Raw genomic sequence first — 18710 nt, 5'->3', positions numbered from 1 at the left:
GTCATAGAATGGTTTGGGGCTGCCATTGCTAATGGGAACCATGGGAAGTCTGATTATACTGGATCCTGTTTGAATTTGCTAAGTATACTGTAGATGCTCTACCAACTTGTGTGGTTTAGTCCTAAAATGAAGGCAAATAGATGTGCTATTTTGATGTCTGGTGAAACCAGGATACCCCCAAATGGCCCTGGTACAAGTTTCTCTCCACACTCTACTCTCACGGATACAGTCTTGTAGCCTCACAACTCTTGTTATCTGGGGGAGCAGACGCAGTTCCTGCAGATCCTTTTACAGTGGGTTTTAGTTCCCTACCAACCTGCAGAGTTACTTAAACAAGTTGGTCATATCCTCCTGCAGGAATTGGGACATCTTACCCTCTCAGTCTTACAAAGGCAGCCCCTGGTTGCTCAGTCTTTTCTGGAGTGCAGCCTTGATGTGTCCTTGTGTGTTGTGTGATGTCCTCTTCCAGGCTCCGAGTGTGTGAGGTTAGTAACGATGATGATTACATTTTTCCAGTGTCAGGCACTGTGAGTGTGGCCAGACACCTAGTGTGGGAATCACACCCTTACCAGTGTGAGGAGGTAATTGAAATACAAGTGTGGGGCAGGAGCATTGATTGTAGTGGCCATTGGCTGTGAGGTATGAGGAGTGTGCATTATAAAGAGTAGTGTGTGGTTGCACAGGGAGCATGTCTGGTGGTCTAGGGCACCGCATTGAGAATGACATGACAGTGACCATACTAGGGGAATTGCCTGTGGATGGGGTACATCCTTTTGTGTTATTCCCACAGCTTAGACACATATTTGTCAATCTGCCTCTTGCTGCTAATGGCTTTACCCAGTTATCAATGGGCCTGTGAAGAGAAAGCAGCGCCAGTAATTCCATGGCTTGGCTTATCCTCTGCATTGGAGAGCTTAGGAGAAGGTTGGGTGTATAGTAGATGTTGGGATGGGAGGGATGTATTTGGCTCCTCAGCAAAGGGGTTGTTTGTCGTTTCATCTGTCACCATGATAGCAAGGCCATGTGACCTTTGAAGATGTGTTCGTGTGCTTCTCCTGGGAGGAATGGAGGCTACTTGATGAGGCTCAGAGACGCCTGTATTGTGATGTGATGCTGGAGAACGTGGCACTTACATCCTCACTGGGTAAGATTCTCAGACTTTATATCATCACCTTAGCTACTCCCTGCCCTTTCCTTTGACTCAGACAAGTCTGTTTTTCTCACGCAGGATCATGGACACTACTTTTTCTGTAGCCCCTGCGTTGGTAATGTGGTTGGTGGGGCTGAGGTTTATGTACTGCCCTCTTCTTGAGCAGCTGCCACACCTTCCCTATAGTCTTATATGGAAGGTGTCAGGGGCAGAGGTTTTACAGTCACCCTAATGGATCCCACTTTGCTTGCCCTGCCCTGGCCATGCACTTGAGTATGTAGGTTCTACCCGCTTCCTCTAGCTGACATTTCCTCAGGCCTGCCTGTGCCAGAAAATGCTGTTGCTGGCACAGTTACCACTTATGTGGGCTATGGGCTGTTCTTGCAAGACTGTCCTTTGAAACTCTGTGTATTTACTTTTCTTTACCATGGGCTTTCATGTGCTGGCTTGTTCTTGGCTAGTGCTCTCTGTCTTTTCTTAACTATTGCATCATCCAGGTCCCATATCCTTAGTCATCTAGGGAGTATGGTAAGAGCCCTCAATTATCCCCTGGCTGAACAGGGGTCCAGGCTCAGCAAGACGGGCTCACATGAAGCCTCGCCCTGGGGAGTGGCACCTGGGGAAAGGTGTGATATCAGTTCTGTGTTCAAATCATACCAGACACCTATTCTGTTGGACTACTGTTTTGGTGCCAGGGCCTGTGGCCACACACTACTTCTGCATTTTCTTTGCCATTCTTTAAACTTGCTGACCTGCCAATGCTAGTATATACCTTGTCACTTCTATACCTATATCCTCTCCACAGCTAATCCTTATCTCTCTGCCTCTACATCTCACCCATTTTTCTCACTGCTTTATCTGCATCTGTCTTCGGTTTTGGCTTATGTGATTTGTATTATGAAGTGTGTACTTATTCTTCAACAGTGTCTGACCAACAGCAGCTTTGTTACGATTCTCTTTGGAGAACCTGGACATAACCTTTTCTGTAGCACTCATGTCTCCAGCAAACAAGGTCCTGTTGAAGGTTGTTTGCCTAGGAGCAAGTTGTGTGTCCTTTGCCACATGAGGCCTCCCTGTCCTGCGATCTGTATAGCCCAGTACTGCCAAACAGCCCCATCATCAACCTGAAACCTACTCCTTTTCTTGCAGATAATCCCATGGACTTGTTCCTGGGTTTGTTAGGCACATGTGGGTGATAGCTGCCCCCTTGTACCAAAGTCAGCATGCATTTCACCAGCATTTCTTGCTTTCAGGTTGTTGCCCTGAAGGGGAGTATCAGGAGGCCCCTTTTGAGTGTAGTGTTTTTGTACAAAGAGCATCGTAGATCAGGACTCCCAATGCTGATCTGTCTCCCAAGAAGGCCCACCCCTGTGAAAAGTTTGGCTTGATCTTGAGTGACATTTTGCATTTGGTTGAGCACCGGAGAACTCATGACAAGCAGACGCTGTACAGGTGTGATGTGTATGGGAAAAAATTACATGTCAGTGCATACCTTCATCAGAAGCAGCATGTTGGAGAGAAACTCTTCATAAGTCTTGTGAGCAGAGCTTCGTTTGTGAAGAGCTGCAAACTGAATGTCTCAGGGAAGACAATTATCTTCAGGGATATTGGGAAGGACTTCTTGGCCAGCTCTGAATTTCTTCAGGAACGGATCTTTTACACCAAGCAGAAATCAAACAGCGGAGCCAAGTGTGTGGCAGTTTTTCAGAAAGGAAAGGCTCAATTCTCAACTCTCAACAACTGGGGAGAATGCATGAAATCCTTCAGCCACAAACACATGCTTGTTTGGCACCAGAGAGTCCTCACTAGAGAAGGTTGTTTTATGTCCAGTGGATGTGAGAAATTGTTTAGCAAAAATGGTAGCCTCATTAGACATCAGAGTTTTCACACAGGAGAAAGAGCTTTTGACTAAGGAGACTGTGGAACATTATTTAGCAAGTCCCATGACATTGAATCCTGGAGATGAAAAATCAGGGAAAGCCCTTATGAATGTACAGAGTGTGGGAAATCATTTACCCAAAACTCCCACCTCACTACACACAGGAGAGTTCACACTGGAGAAAGACCTTATGAGTGTGGTGAATGTGGGAAATCATTTAGGTACAAATCCAACCTCATTGTACACCAAAATACTCACACCAGAGTAAGGCCTTATGGGTGTGGTGGATGTGGGAAATCCTTTAACCAAAAATTCAGCCTCATTTCCCACCAGAGAGTTCACACTGAAGAAAGGCCTCATCAGTGCAATGAATGTGGAAAATCCTTCAAACAAAGCTCTAGTATCAGTTCCCATCGGAAAGTTCACACTGGACAAAGGCCTATTGTGTGCAGTGAATGTAGCAAATCTTTTAGCTGCAAATATAACCTCATTAAACACCTCAGAGTTTACACTGGAGAAAAGCTTTATGAATGTGGGGAATGTGGAAAATCATTTAGCGAAAGTTCAAGTCTGATTCAACACCAGAGAGTTCACACTGGAAAAAAGGCTTTGTGAGTGCAGTGAATGTGGGAAAGCCTTTGCTGCAAACTCCAATTTTATTTAACGCAGGAGAGTTCACACTAGAGAAAGACCTTTTGTATGCAGTGAATGTGGCAAACAATTTCACCAAATCTCTACCTTCCATTATCATCAGAGAGTTCACACTGGAGAAAGACCTCCTAAGTGCATTGATTGTGAGAAATCCTTTGCTGTATACCTCAGTCTCGTTAACCGTAGGAGAGTTCACACTAGAGAAAGACTTTATAAGGGAAGCAAATGTGGGAAATTCTTGAGCTAAAGCTTTGTTCCTTTAGTTCACACTGGATAATGGCCTTAAAATGTGGGGAATATGAGAAATCCTTGAGCCAAAACTCAAGTCTAAGTACATGTCAGAGTTCACACTGGGAAAAGACATGACTGCAGTGAATGTGAGAAAGGCTTCAGCTTTATCTCATTGGAAATCACAAGATTTACAAGAGAAAAACAGCTTAGATAGGGAATGTGTTCGTTTCTTTTTCAATAGCATGCTAAGGGAGATCCCTTTCAAAGGTGCCATCTGCCTTTATTAAACCTCGTACGTTTGAACACCTGCATAAATTCCATGTATATGGGAACTGCATTGCACTTTTTTTAAAAAGATTTTACTTTTTCAGAGAGAGAGAGGAAGGGAGGGAGAAAGAGAGGGAAACATCTATGTGTGGTTGCCTCTCACCTGTCCCCAACTGGGGACCTGGCCCACAACCCAGGCATGTGCCCTGACTGGAATCAAACCAGTGACCTGTTGGTTTGCAGCCCAGCACTCAATCCACTGAGCCGCACTAGCCAGGGTTGCATTGCAGTTTTTAAGTGTGCAGGGCCATGGCCAGATTTATGTCACTGCCACTTCTCTGCAAAAGCCTTTTCACCTCTGCCACTCAGGTCACCCACCTGCAGTGCATCTAAGGAAGCAGACCTCAGCATTCTCCCAGCCATTGGGGCGATTTTTGAGAAGGCTGAGTGTGCATTTCTTCCTTTCTGATGAGTTGGGCCATGGAACTGGCTTATTTTTTGTCTCAGAGACTCTGCTGGTGACTTTAAAAGATGGATGACCTTTTCCTGGAATACCATTAGTCTTATGTGGCTATTATGGTGGAATTTTTTTATCCTCTAGTCATGAACCTGAGAACAGCCTACCTCCTAGTGTGCTGGATTGTGTGACAATGAAGGCTTCATTGTTAAAACTCATTTAATTTAGGAATTTTATTTACTCTGTGTGGTGGTTTGAAAACAAGTGAGTGCTCCTGTGGGTGGTGTCGCTCAATGGGTTGAGCACTGGCCTGTGAACCACAGGGTCGCTGGTTTGATGCCCAGTCAGGGCACATTCCTGGTTTGTGGGCCAGGTACCTGGCTGGGGATGTGTCAGAGGTGGCCTATCTATGATGTTTCTCTCGCGTGTGGAAGTTTTTCTGCCTCTTTTTCCTTCCATTCTCCTCACTAAAATATAAGTTAAAAATAAAATGTGTCCCTTTGAAAGATAGGTTTCTTTGTTTCAGCTTTAGGTGCAGGAATAGCTTTCTCAAGGCCAAGGGAGCCATCTCTTTAAAATAAAAACATGACTTCTGAAATGCAACACATCATGGGAGATAGCTCCCCTGTCTCCCAGTCCCTGTGGGAGGGTAATGGCCTCATCCTAGTGGACAGTTATCTCAAATTTACAAAACTATTTTCCCTCATAAAGATAAGTTTGTTTTTCCTCTGGATAAAGGCAATTAATTAGCTAACAGATAGTAAACCCAATCACTAGGTAAATTCAGGAAGAACCACGTATGACAAACAGTACTGTCAAATTCTTTTACTTGACTAATTTTTTTCAGGGCTAACTTTTTTACTTGTAGACTAGACCAACTATTTACTTATTTAGAGAGGGGGGAAGGGAGGGAGAAAGGGAGAGAAACATTAATGTGAAAGACAAACCTTGATTGTTTGCCTCTCACAACCTAGGCACGTGTCCTGATCCGGATGTTTTGGTTTGCGGGATGATGCCTAACAAACTGAGTTACACAGGTCAGATCTAAACCAACTTTTGATGTTCTTAAGATAAGGTGGGTCCTGGGTGGTGTGGCTCAGTGAATTGAGTGCTGGCCTGCGAACCAAAGGGTCACAGATTCTTTGACAGGGCACGTGCAGGCCAGGTCCCCAGTAGGGGGCATACAAGAAACAACCATACATTGATGTTTCCCTTCCCCTCTCTAAAAATCTTTAAAAAAAAGGTAAAGAAGAAAATGGAAGTTTCTGCAAGTAAGAGATAAACCTGACAAACAATGATTCCATAGTAAAGTAAACCTGCCTCTTTACTCTGCCTAAATCATATGTAAAGTCAAATATTAGCAATTTAGTTTCAGTCCTGGGTAGCTGTGGGAGTGTGCGTCTAGGTTCTGACCTAAGAAGGATCTTGCTGTGAAGAGTGTAGGTAGCTGACAGACCCTGAGCTCTACTGCCTTGGGTAACCACTGAAGCCTGAAAGAAACCACACTAGGCACCCTGCCTCAACCAGTGGCTGAGCATGTTTCCGTACCAGAGGTGGACAACTAGTTACATTGTTTATCTCCAAAACATGTATGTAATGGGTTGTATCTGTTTAGATATATAAGAGGGAGGTTTTTTTTGCCTTTACAATTTCTTTTTTTTAAGGATTTTATGTGCTTTTAGAGAGAGAGGAAGGGAGGAAGAAAGAAAAACCTCAAAGTGAAAAACATCAATTGCCTGTTGCACATCCCCAACTGGGAACCTGGCCCTGTGCCCTGACTGGGAATGGAAGTGGTGACCCTTTGATTTATAGTAGCTACACCAGTCAGGGTTGCCTTTGCACTTTCTTAACACATTGCCTGTGATGTGCACTAAATTCTGGTTTAATGCTTATTCAATAATAAAAGTGTTTTCTATTATGCTTAGTGAAATGGGTCAGACAGGAAGACAAATACCATATGATTTCAGTTATATGTGGAATCTAAAGGAAAAACAAAATATAAACAGTCATAGATAAGGGGAAGAAACTGATGGTTATCAGATAGGAAAGATGTTTGGGTAGCTGGGTGAAAAAAGTGAAAGGACTAAGAAGTACAGGTTGCTAGTTACAAAATAGACCAGGATGTAAAGTACAGCATAGGGAATATGGTCAAAAATATTGTGATAACTATGTATGGTGCCAGGTGTGTACTGGAAATATCAGGGGTCTCACTTCATAAATAACCTAAATGTCTAGTCACTATATTATACACCTTAAACGAATATAATATTGAATGTCACCTATAATTGAAAACTAAAAAGTGTTTTCTGTCACCACTACCTTTGGGGAGAGGGTGTCTGGATTCCAAGACTTTATTTACCCAACAGTGACCATGAAACAAAATCTGTTAGGAACAAGACTCAGTCACCCATCTTATCAATATCTAGTGTACAGGATTATGGGGAAGGATGATCAATTCAACAGTATCAGATAATAAGCCACATCACGCGTGTGCCAAATTCTGATGAAAAAATGACTCCACAAATTGAACAAAAAAATAAGTAAAAATGATAAAAACAGAACTTTATTAACATGTACAAAGAGGTAGCTTGTCGTTGAACCTTGTAGAAAATTTTCAACAATACTTTTTTTAAAGAAATTACAAAGCAAAGTACCTTTAACTTTTTTTACTTCATTTTTTCCAATTACCATTGAAATGCACTATTTTACATTACTTTCAGGTGTGCAGTATGGTGCCTGGACATTCCTATAATTTAAGAAAGTTACTACCCCGTAAGTCTAGCACCCACCAAACACCATCATAGTTATCGCAGTATTATTGACTATATTACCCATACTGTACATCCCCATGAGAACTCTGAATTTGTAGGGGCGGCAAATTGTGGGAAGGCAGGTATTTGGGAAACTGGTTGCACAAGGTGAGAGTTTAGGGTCAAGCTTGCTCAGCATGGAGAACACACCAGGCGGCCTGGAACTACACTACCCGGAAGAATCTGTGTAGAGAAGCCGCAGGAGCAGCCAATGAGGGGCCAGGGGAAGCATTTCTAGGAGCGTGCGTATCGCGCCCAGGCGGGACTTCCGGCCTGCTCAGCGCGGCGGCTATTCCCGTGGCCCTGACTCGAGCCTGAGTGACAGGATCGAGAAGGCGTTAGAGTTGCGGTTCTCTCAGCGTAGACACGGGTCTGAATCTCGGTGACACCATCCAGGTGACCCCCGCAGGGGCTGGGACAAGGACCGTGGTGCCCAGGGCAGCCTCCTCACCCTCCTCCCCGCCCAGAGACTCCGATGGCGCCCGAGCTGAGGCGCCCGGCTGAGGTGAGTGCCCGGCCCCCAGAATCTCGCCCCTCAGCCCACCGAGCCCTGCAGCCCGGGCCCCGGTGTTAGGGACCATAAGGCACTGGCGGGTGACACGGTGTGACAGGGGTGGGAGTGGGTGACGGGCTGAGGGGCTGCCCTGTAAAGGCGTGCAGGGGCGGGTGAGCCGGGAGGACTGGGAACCTTGGGATCCTCCTCCCCGGGGGGAGCAGAGAGTGCGAGGCGGAGTGACAGCTGGAGTAGCAGGCTGTGCTTGTCCCTTATTGTGGGGACTCGAGAAGCCAGGAGGGGTTTCAAACGCCCCCAAAGGCGGTTCAAAGGAAGAAGTGATGGGGTACGGTGACAGGTGGGTTGAAGCGTTGGGAGGTTGAATCCCTGTTTAATATCTCAGAGCTGGTAACAGGACACTGAGCGCGGAGGCACGGAGGCTAGACAGCCAGCGCGAGGTCGCCAGGCTTTAGGGTCAGAAAGGGGTACCCAGGAAGGGAGCCCTGGGAGCTCACCGTGGACCGATTTCTCTGCGGCCTCCCTCTGTACAGGTTCCCGTGTCTGCGGAGGTGCTTATGGAAGCACAGGAAGCAGAGGGTGTCCTAGACCCTCAGTGGCCCTGACGTCTACCTACTCACATTTTTGTCTGGAGGGTTTTTTCTTAGAGCCTTTTTTTTTTTTTTTTTAATTTTAAATTATAGTTCACATAAAAGATTTTTGTTAGTTTCAGGTGTGTACAACATAGAGTCTATATATATACATATTCATTCTACCTACCTGGAGTCTTTTGTTTTAATTCTCACCTAAGGATATGTTTATTGATTTTAGAGAGAAACATGGATTGGTTGCTTCCTGCATGTGTCCCGACTGGGGATTAAACCCACAACCTAGGTATGTGCCCTGACTGGGGATTGAAACCACAACCTCTTGATATACTGTACAGTGCTACAACCAACTGAGCCGCGTGGCCAGGGCCCTTTTTAGAGTCTTAAGTGCCATTCCTCCTGACCTTTGGTCTGCAGATCTTGGGGAAACCCCAGTCCTGGAGTTAAAAGTCCTTGTCAGACTTTGTGCAGACATGTTCCTTTAGGTGGCAACCAATGTAAAAAGTGTGGAGGGTTATACCAGGAACTGGTACCAGGATGTGCAGATGCTCACAGATGTAACTCTTCTGGGAGTGTTCAGGAAACTACAGATGTCTCTCTCTCTCTCTCTCTCTCTTTTTCTTTTTTCTTTTTCTTTTCTTTCTTTCTTCCTTTCTTTCTTTTTTTTTTTTTTTAATGTGGGAACAATCAGGGGTGCAGGAGTTGGAACTTGAATGGCTGAGAGTTGGCTGTGTATTCTGGAAGTAATTGGAGGTTTGGATTAGAAGCGGGAGGTGGTCTTCAAAGGTCTTATCAGACTCCATCGGACTGTACAGAGAATGCAAACTGTGGGGGTGAGGCAGGAGAAAATAAGGTCAGGCTGGGGGCTACTACTGACTCTAGGTGAAGATTAATGGACCAGAATTGTAGCTTAGCAAAAGTGGTTGGACTCTGGATGCATATTTGAAAAAAGGGCAACCAGATTGTCTAATGTAGAGAAAGAGGTAGTGAACACAGGATTCAGTGATGACCGCTGTATTTATGACACTAGGAATAAATGCTCCATCATCCAAGTTGGAGAAGATTATAATAGGAAAGGAATTTACTGAGGATATCAAGAGCTTTGCTTTGGCTGTGTTAAGAGGCTGAGGTGTTTCCGAGACTGAGTGGACACATGACTTGGGCAGCTAGACACACAGGTCTGGAAATCTGGGGCGGGATCTTGATGGAAACATCCAAAATGTGGATACTTTGTGGATCCAGGTAAGTAAGCTATGTTCACACTTAGAAGGGGTAATCTTCAGGTTATGGAGTGAAAGCCATCGGTGGGGGGTGGGGGGTGGGGATGGGATGCAGGTTGAGGAAGGTGGAGTCTGTAAACTAGGTCTCTTGCATGAGTACTGGATGATGGTTTTGGGCTTCACAAACTCAAGTGAGGCAGTTAAGTGGCCATGTTGGGAGGACATGTTGGGAAGACCGTATAGTTGGGCAGGTAACCAGGGCCTTTCAAGGGAAGAATGGACATGAGATGGACACAGAGGCCTAGGAGTACTTGAAGCAAGATGACACTTAGGCCAGAGCTAGTGTTTATTCTCCATGCTCTACACCTGGCAAAACTTTGTGGCAATTTTGATGGGGCAGGCTGTTTCATTCATCCTGAAGGATCAAGTCAGGGGCACATAGGGTCATCTGTGACAGTCACTAGACATGAGGTAGCCTTAGAATGAGGTTAGGTGAGCAAAGAAGTTTTTACTACTGACGGAAAGCAAGTGCAGCACAGATGTGGAAGAGAGTCATGGGCTTGTAAGTATGAGATCGCCACATGATTCTGTGTGGCTGAATCTGAGACAAGGAACCAACCAAGCCAGACAGTGAAGCCTTTGTGGATGCATTTGGAGCTGCCACCACTTGTAGGAGCAATGGGAAGTCTGTGGTAGTATTGGATCCTATTTGAATTTGCTGGCCATATTCTGGATGCTGTCTGCTATTTGTAATGTAAGGCCTAATGTGAAGTCCCAATGTTATGTGCTGCCTTGACATCTGGTGAAATCTGGAGTGCCTCAAATGGCCTGCGTGCAAGTTTCCTTCCCCACTGTGTTCCTGTGGATAAGTTCTACTAGCCAAGCAATTTTTGTTATTAAGAATACCAGATCTAATTCCTCCTTTTCCCTTTGTATTAGGTTTTATTTCTCTACCAGCCCATGGAGTTACTCAGACTAACCAGTGGCATCACATTGCTGGAACCCAGGGCACCTCACTGTTCCAATACTACAAAGCTTGCGTTCTGCGTCCCCTGGTTGTTCACTGTTTCCATAGTACAACGCCTTGGCCCTGGCTGGTGTGGCAAAGTTGGTTAGATTGTCGTCCCATAACCGCAAATGAACGGGTTCAGTTCCTGGTGAGGGCACATACCTAGGTTGCAGGTTCCATCCCATTCCAGTGCACATATGATCCTTGGTTGGCCGCTTATGGGAAGCAACCAATTGATGCATCTCTCTTGCATGGATGTTTTTCTCTCTCCCTTATTCTCTCTCTAAAAAGCAATGAAAAAATATCCTCAGGTGAAAGTTAAAAACAAAAACCAAAAACCTTAGTACAACCCCATGTAGCCCTGCATGGTGTCCTCCCCTCCCAGGCTGTGAATGTATGTGATCTATTAAACTTCTGTCCATCTCATCTCTCCAGTGTCAGGGGTCATATATGTGGTTTTCCCCATAATCCTATGGGAGGTTCCTACAATTAGTGGTGTGGTAGAGAGGAGAAGTCATTAAATTAAAGTAACACATGGGGAGACTAGGGAAAGGCCTATGGTATGGGGCAGTGAGATGGTGGTAGCAGTGGACAGGTGGCTGTGCTGTCTAGAGGTGTGATGGATATGCAGTCTAAAGACTTGTGTGCTCATGGAGCAGAAGCATGTCTGATGGCCCCAGGGGCCTTGTATTGACACTTGCGTGACTTTGGCCATCCCAGAGGAATTGCCTGGTGGGAGCTGGCGGAATCCTCTTTTCCAGGCTCACAGCCTAGATATCTACTGGTTCACCTGCCGCTTGTTACTGATGGCTGGACCTCAAGACCAATGAGTTTATGCAGAGACAAAAGTGTCCTTGGCACCAGGGCCTGGTTTTCCCACTGAGTTGAGGAGCTTGGGAGGAGAATGGGCATGGTCCAAATATAAGGGGGAAGGGATTGAAGGTCCTTAGGAAGGGGCTGTTTTTGATTTCACCTGTCCCCATTATGATAGGGCAGTGTGACCTTTGATGACGTGGCCGTGTACTTCTCCTGGGAGGAATGGGATCTCCTTGATGAGGCTCAGAGACGTCTGTACCAGGATGTGATGCTGGAGAACTTGGCTCTTATAACCTCCCCGGGTAAGATCCTCATACCCACCTCTTGTGTTCTGAGCTAGTCTCTGTCCTTTCACTTTCCCCAGAGAGATCTGTCTTTCTCACGTAGGACCATGAGCACTGCCTTCTTTCAGTTTCCTGGGTAGGTGCAGTGTTTGGTTGGACTGTGTTGTGTGCACTGCCCTTTTCTTGAACATGACAACATCTGCTTCCCCTAAGATTATTGCGGAAAGTTCAGGGTCAATCATCTTGCAGTCACCGTTACGGATTCCACCTTGCTTGCCGTTGCTTTAGCCAGGCAAATTGGTCTGGATGCAAATCAACTCACTAGCCAAGGGTTGACTTCTTTCCTCTTGCTAACATTTTTTTTATGACTGCCTGTGATTGGAATTGTCATCAGTTACATTGTCACTGCTTGTGTGGTCCATGCAGTGTTCTTGTAAGACCTTCCTCGGAAGTTGTCTTTGTAGTACTTAAGTTTTCTTACCCGTGCCTGTCATGTACCAAGTTCTTCGTTTCCACTCACTTCTTTTACTTTCCTTAGTAGTTGCATCATGTGGGTGCCATGTAGTTGCTCATCTTGGGAGTAGGGTAGAGAGCCCTTGGTGCTTCTCAGGGTGGGTATGAGTCTGCCTGCAGCAAGATGGGTTCAGAGGGAGCCTGGTCCTGGGGAGTGACACCCTGGGAGAGGGCACAATGTCTGGATTGTGTTGAAACCATACCAACACCTTATTTTGGTTCCAAAGCCAGTGGCGACATTTTATTTCAGCTTTTTAATCTCCATTTTTGACACTGCCTACTAACAATTCTTCTACACGTCACCTCTCCTCTTACACCTGGCCAGTGGGCTCATCCTTATTTCTCTGACTCCACATCTCACCTTTTGTTCATGCTGCTCCATCGGTAGTGTTCTCCAATGTTGCTTTCTGCATATCATGTCATGATGTGCACACATATTCTTCAGCAGTCATTGAAGATTCATTGCTCTGGTGCAGTTGGATATTTTTTATTTCATTTTTTATCCGTACCTGAGGACATTTTTTTCATTGCTTTTAGACAGAGAAGGAGCAGGGAGAGAGAGAGAAAGAGAGAGAGAAGCATTGATTGGTTGCCTCTCGTAGGCTCCTCAACTGGGGATTGAACCAACAATCTACACATGTGCCCAGACTGGGATTGAATCCATGACCTTTTGGTATACAGCATGATGCTCCAACCAACTGAGCCACACTGGCCAGGGCATGGATATTCTTTACTCCGGACACATCCTTCTGCACAGCGCTCATGGGTCAGCTGTAGATAAGATCCTGCTGAATGTTTTCAGATAAACAAGTAGTAGCCCCTGCCTTCACCTTGTGATACCTCCTTCCCCATTTGTCCTCTTTGTAGCCTAGTACTGTTCTACTCAGTATTCAGGTGGTACCCACCAGCAGACAGGTCCTGCTAAAATTTGTTTACAGAGAAATGAACTGTAGATCCTGTCTTTCCTCCCTGTGCTCTGTCTTAGTGGTGTCCTTCACTTCACAAGGCTTCCCACAGTCTGATTTATAGCCCAGCACTGCTAAGTAATCCTTGCCTGAAACGAGGTTCATGTTCCTGCACACATTGCGTAGACTCTCCTGATTGTGTCAAACATGCACTTGTGTACCAGCTGCCCCTCCTGCCACAGTCAACATGCACTTTACCAGTGTTTCTTTTCTTTTAGGTTGTTGGTGTGGGGCAGAGGATGAGGCACCTGAGCAGAGTGTTTCTGTAGAAAGAGTGTCACAGTTCAGGATTCCCAAGGCAGGTCTGTCTTCCCAGAGGGCCCACCTGTGTGAAAAGTGTACCTTGGTATTGAAAGACAGTTTACTCTCAGCTGAACATCAGGAGACTCATCATGGACAGAAGCTGTGCAGGCTGGGCCCATGTGGGAAACAACTATATTTCAGTGCAAACCTCCCTCAGCACCAGATGCAAAACACTGGAGAGAAACCCTTCACAATCAATGTGAACAGAGCCTCCAGTGGGAATGACTGCAAATTTCACATGTCTGGGAAGCCTTTTACCTGTGGGGAGGTTGGGAAGGACTTCTTGGCCACTTCAGGATTTCTCCAGGTACAAACCACTAATACCGAAGAAAATTCAAACACTGGAACCAACTGTGTGGCAGCCTTTCCCAGGCAAAAAACTCACCCTCAAGAATGCGCGAAAGCTTTGAGGTACAAAGACAAAGTTATCCATCACCAGAGAGTCCTCAGTAGAGAAAGATGCTACATATGCAGTGAATGTGGGAAATCCTTTAGCCAAAGCTACAGTCTCATTAGACATTGGCAAGTTCACACAGAAGAAAGGCCCTATGAGTGCGGGGAATGTGGAAAATCCTTTAGCAAAAGCTGTACCCTTAGTAACCATCAGAGAGTTCACTCTGGAGAAAGGCCTTATTTATGTAGGGAATGTGGGAAAACCTTTACCCATAGCTCTAATCTCATGAAACACCAGAGAGTTCACACTGCAGAAAGGCCTTACGAGTGCAAGGAATGTGGGAAATTCTTTATATACAGATCCATTCTCTTAGAACACCAAAGAGTTCACACTGGAGAAAGACCTTATGAGTGCAGTGAATGTGGAAAATCATTTAGCCAAAGATCCCACCTCAATAACCATGGGAGAATTCACACTGGAGAAAGGCCATATGAATGCTGTGATTGTGGGAAATCCTTTAGCCATAGCTCTAGCCTCATTAAACACCAGATAGTTCACAGTGGAGAAAGGCCGTTTGAGTGTAGGGAATGTGGAAAATCCTTTTACCAAAATTCTGGCCTCATTCAACACCAGAGAGTTCACACTGGAGTCAGGCCTTATGAATGTGGTGAATGTGGAAAATTATTTAGTAACAAGTCCAACCTCAATAAACATTGGAGAGTTCACACTGGAGAAAGGCCTTATGAGTGCTTTGAATGTGGGAAATCTTTTAGCCAAAGCTCTAGTCTCATTCAACACCAGAAGGTACACACTAGATAATGACCTTATGAGTGATGTTATGAATTAAATGTTTATGTGCCCCACAATTTGTTTGTTGAAATCCTATCGCCTGATATGATAGTATTAGGAGGTGAGGTCTTTGGGAGGTAATTAGGATGAACATTGGTCATGAGGGTAGAGCCATCATGAACTTGGGATTAATGTCCTTATAAGAGTTGGGAGAAAGCTTGCTTCCTCTATCTGCTATGTGAGGACCCTTTGAGAAGATGGTCTTCAATGAATCAGGATGCTGGTCCTTATTGGACACTGGACCTGACTACACGGGGACCATGATGTCAGATATCCAGCCTTCAGAAGGGTGAGAAGTAAATTTCCATTGTTTATAAGCCTCCCAGTTTATTACAATATTTTATTGCAGCCCAAGCTAAGAGAACTGTGCAGAATATGGGTAATCCTTTAGGCAAAGATACAGTCTCAAAAAAATCAGAAAATTCACACTGGAGCAAGGCCTGTATGGGTTCAGTGAGTGTCACCATCCCTTTAGCTAATCATCTGTCTTTATTCCACACTTTAGTGTTCTCACTGCCAAACCACTTTAAAATAGCAGAAAATGTGATATTTCTTGGCTTAGAGTAATTATACAGGAGGAGAACCTTTGTGAGGCAGTTGTTTACCTGGACCAAACTTCCTTCATCTGAATGTCCAGAATTCATAGGGGAGTGATTTCCTGTATGTCCCAGCTACTTGGCAAATGTTCAGAAGCTGCACTGTGCTTTCTAACCTCCCATGACCCCCAGCTAGATTTAAGTCACTGCCAGTTTCTGTGCCAGAAGTAATTTCACCTCTGCCACCTAGCCGCTCCCCACAATGTACATCAGTCACTGCCCCACGTGCTTAGGGAAACTGCTTTGAGTTCTCTCATTGCTTATGGAAGTGATGGGCAAATGGAACCCATAGGGATGCTCATTTCCTCCTAACTTAGGGCATGGATGTGACCCAGTGTCAGCCCAGAGTACCTGATCTGAATTCTGGGTGATGTCTTGCAAATAAAGACTACATTTCTTAGAAATATTGGTGTCACATGAGGCTTGTGATAAGTCTTTGTAGTTTCACCAACCCAGGAGTTGTGTGCCACACTTTTCTTTGGTTTATGCAATAATAAAGACTTTTTAGTTTAATTACCTTTAAATCGGGTGTTCTTTTCACTTTGAGGGGTGGTTTCAAAGCAGAATCGACCTCTGCCAGCATGAAGGGGTGAACAGATTTCATTGGATCCCAAGCTTTGTGTTTCAGAGAAGTCAATATAATTGCAAATGAATGAATGAATGAAGCTGTCCACTTTTGTTCTTAACTTGCAGTATGATCCAGAGCCTTTGTTAGGGGCTGAGTTGTATACCCCAAAATTTCTATGTCGAAGTCCTCACCCCCAGCACTTCAAAATGTGACTATATTTGGACATGACCTTTTAAAAGAGACACCAGTCAAACTTCGATTCTCCAACGTCCCCCATCTTGAACAATTCGATTCTTGACCAAGTTCACAGAAAAAAAAGTCTCAGTTGTAAACAACTTTGGTCTTGTCCTGACAACCCTTTCATGCTAATCATGTATAATCAGTCACATGTTCCTCAGGTGACAGACAAAGGAGAGAATGTGTGAGTGTGAGTATGATTCGGTTTTTGAACAAATCGCTTCTCGAACCGCCTTCTGGAATGAATTAAGTTCAAGAACCTAGACTTCACCGCACTACATTAAAATGAAGTCATTACGGTAGACTCTTATGCAGTGTGAATGGTGTCCTTAATAAAAGAGGTGAGGACAGAGATATGCACAGAAGGAAGATCACCATCTGCAAGCCAAAGAAAGAGGCCTCAGATTTGACACCTCAGATTTCTAGACTCCATATGGGTAGAAAAATAAATTTCTGTTGTCTAAGCCACCCAGTTGGTGGTACTTTTACAGCAGTTCTAGCTGACTGATAGTCTCCTGTGATACGTATCTTGGCTTTGTGGTCTGGATCCCAAGATTTTTTTCTGTGTGTGGGGGCTCAGGTCATCCTGAAGAGGAAGCAATTGTGACAACCTCCAGTGCTTCTAGAAACACCATGGATGTTTTGCTTGTTCACAGTTTATTCAATGCCAGGTAAAGTTGAATGGAGTCTTTCCCCCAGATTATGCAAAAGAGCTGTATGCCATGATGTACAGAATTCATTTGTAATACTGCAGGGTCAGGGTGATCATAATTGGTAATCCAGAAGACTGGATTAATAGGGAGTGGAGGATACTCAGCCACATAGATGGATTGTGCTGCTTCTAAAAGTTCATCCACATATATTCTAGGGACTGCAGGAATTCTCTAGGCTTCACACCCATGTATCTTGTGCAACAGGTCACTGTCAGGTAAAACAATCTAAAGTTTTTGGAGTTCCATTCCCTTCCTGGGATGTCCATCTCATCAACGTCATTGCTCTGCAGGCAGAAAAGCAAGGATAAGGAGAAGAGAGATTTCATAGTCCAGGGATGTGGTTTTTGAGACCCAGTCTAGCCTGTGTTCCTGTTGACACAAGAAATTGCCTTTATTGCTCACCAACCGCCACTGAGGATTAGGATGAGAAAAGAGCTTGTAGAATGAGCAGTTACCGCCCTGGCTAAGTGGCTCAACTGGTTAGAGCATATCGTCTAGTACACTGAAAGGTTGCCATGTTTGATCCCTGGTCAGGGCAGGAACATCAGGCAGCCTATTGATGGTTCTCTCCCCCTCCCTCTCTTCTTTTCTCCATCTCCTCCTCTCACCAGCCCTCTCTCGCCCCATCTCCCTTCCTCTCTAGGGTCAATAAACATATCCTCAAGTGAGGATTAGAAAATAGTAATAGCCGTAGCTGGTGTGGCTTGGTTGGGTGTTGTCCTGTAGACTGAATGGTCATGGCTTTATTCCTGGTCAGGGTACATGCCTGGGTTGCAGGTCTGGTCCCCAGTTGCAAGAGGCAACCAATCAATGTTTGTTTTGCACATTGATGTTTCTTACCCTCTCTTTCTCCTTCCCTTCCCTTCCCCTCTCTCTAGAATGAATTTAAAAAAATCTTTTAATTATAAAAGTAAACAGTTACCAAAGCTTATGTTTCTGGAAAGAGAGATTGGGATTTTCATTTTGAACAGTTTTTAAAGGATTATTAAGGTATAATTGACATGCACTAAATATTTAAAATTTATAGTTTGATAACTTTTTCCCTACATATGAACCCATGAACACATCATAACTAAGACAATGAACATCAGTCACTCACATATTTGCCTCCCATCCTTTTATAATCTCCATGCCTTTCCAGGTCCTCCCAGCAACCATTGATTTACTTTCTTTACAGTAAATTTGCATTTTCTAGGCTTTTATATGGTTGTAGTCACAAAGTGTTTATTCATTTTTTTTTCCTCCTGAGTTCCTTGTGTGCAATCTTGTTTTGAGATTCAAAAATGGTGCTTATATGAGCAGTTCATTCTTCGTATTTCCAAGTACCATTCTGATAACTGCATATATATCACTACTTTTATCTATTCATCTGTTCTGGAGCATTTGGGTTATTTCCAGTTTTGGACTATTGCAAAAAATTCTGCTCTGAACATTTTCTTTACAATTGTTTTTGTAAAGAGATGTTTTATTTCTCTTCTGTTACAACTCAAAGTGCAATGCCTAACACACAGAGAAGGTAAGTGCTAAAATTTTTAAAAAATTGTAAACTCCCATCTAAAATTATTGTTTCTGTTTCCATTCCCACCAGCAGTGTATGAGTCCCCATTTCCTCCACATCCCTGCTAGTACTTCACATGGTCAGTCTTCATTTTTTAATTTTTATATGATCAGTCATTAATGTCTAGTAAATGTCTAGTGCT

At 44.5% G+C, this 18710-nt stretch overlaps 2 protein-coding genes across 2 annotated transcripts; both read left to right on the top strand.

Moving 5' to 3' along the window:
* Positions 1 to 3116: 3116 nt before the first annotated feature.
* LOC129066302 (zinc finger protein 211-like) lies at positions 3117 to 3645 on the top strand (the record flags this gene model as incomplete). The annotated part of the gene is made up of 1 exon (XM_054567845.1): positions 3117 to 3645. A coding segment is annotated over one exon (528 nt), but the record flags the coding sequence as incomplete, so codon positions are not given.
* A 5156-nt stretch (positions 3646 to 8801) lies between these two features.
* Positions 8802 to 14942, top strand: LOC129066289 (zinc finger protein 211-like). The gene is made up of 3 exons (XM_054567834.1): positions 8802 to 8829; positions 11764 to 11890; positions 13569 to 14942. The coding sequence occupies exons 2-3, from the start codon at positions 11857 to 11859 to the stop codon at positions 14864 to 14866; spliced, it is 1332 nt and encodes a 443-aa protein (XP_054423809.1). The 5' UTR covers positions 8802 to 8829; positions 11764 to 11856; the 3' UTR covers positions 14867 to 14942.
* The last annotated feature ends 3768 nt before the right edge of the window (positions 14943 to 18710 follow it).

The sequence above is a fragment of the Pteronotus mesoamericanus genome, unplaced genomic scaffold (assembly GCF_021234165.1).
Source record: "Pteronotus mesoamericanus isolate MK-2021 breed Mesoamerican mustached bat unplaced genomic scaffold, CSHL_Meso_final contig_199, whole genome shotgun sequence".
NCBI classification, from domain to species: domain Eukaryota; kingdom Metazoa; phylum Chordata; class Mammalia; order Chiroptera; family Mormoopidae; genus Pteronotus; species Pteronotus mesoamericanus.
The sequence above is the reverse complement of the archived record's forward strand: the minus strand, read 5'-3'. Positions and strand labels throughout refer to the sequence as shown.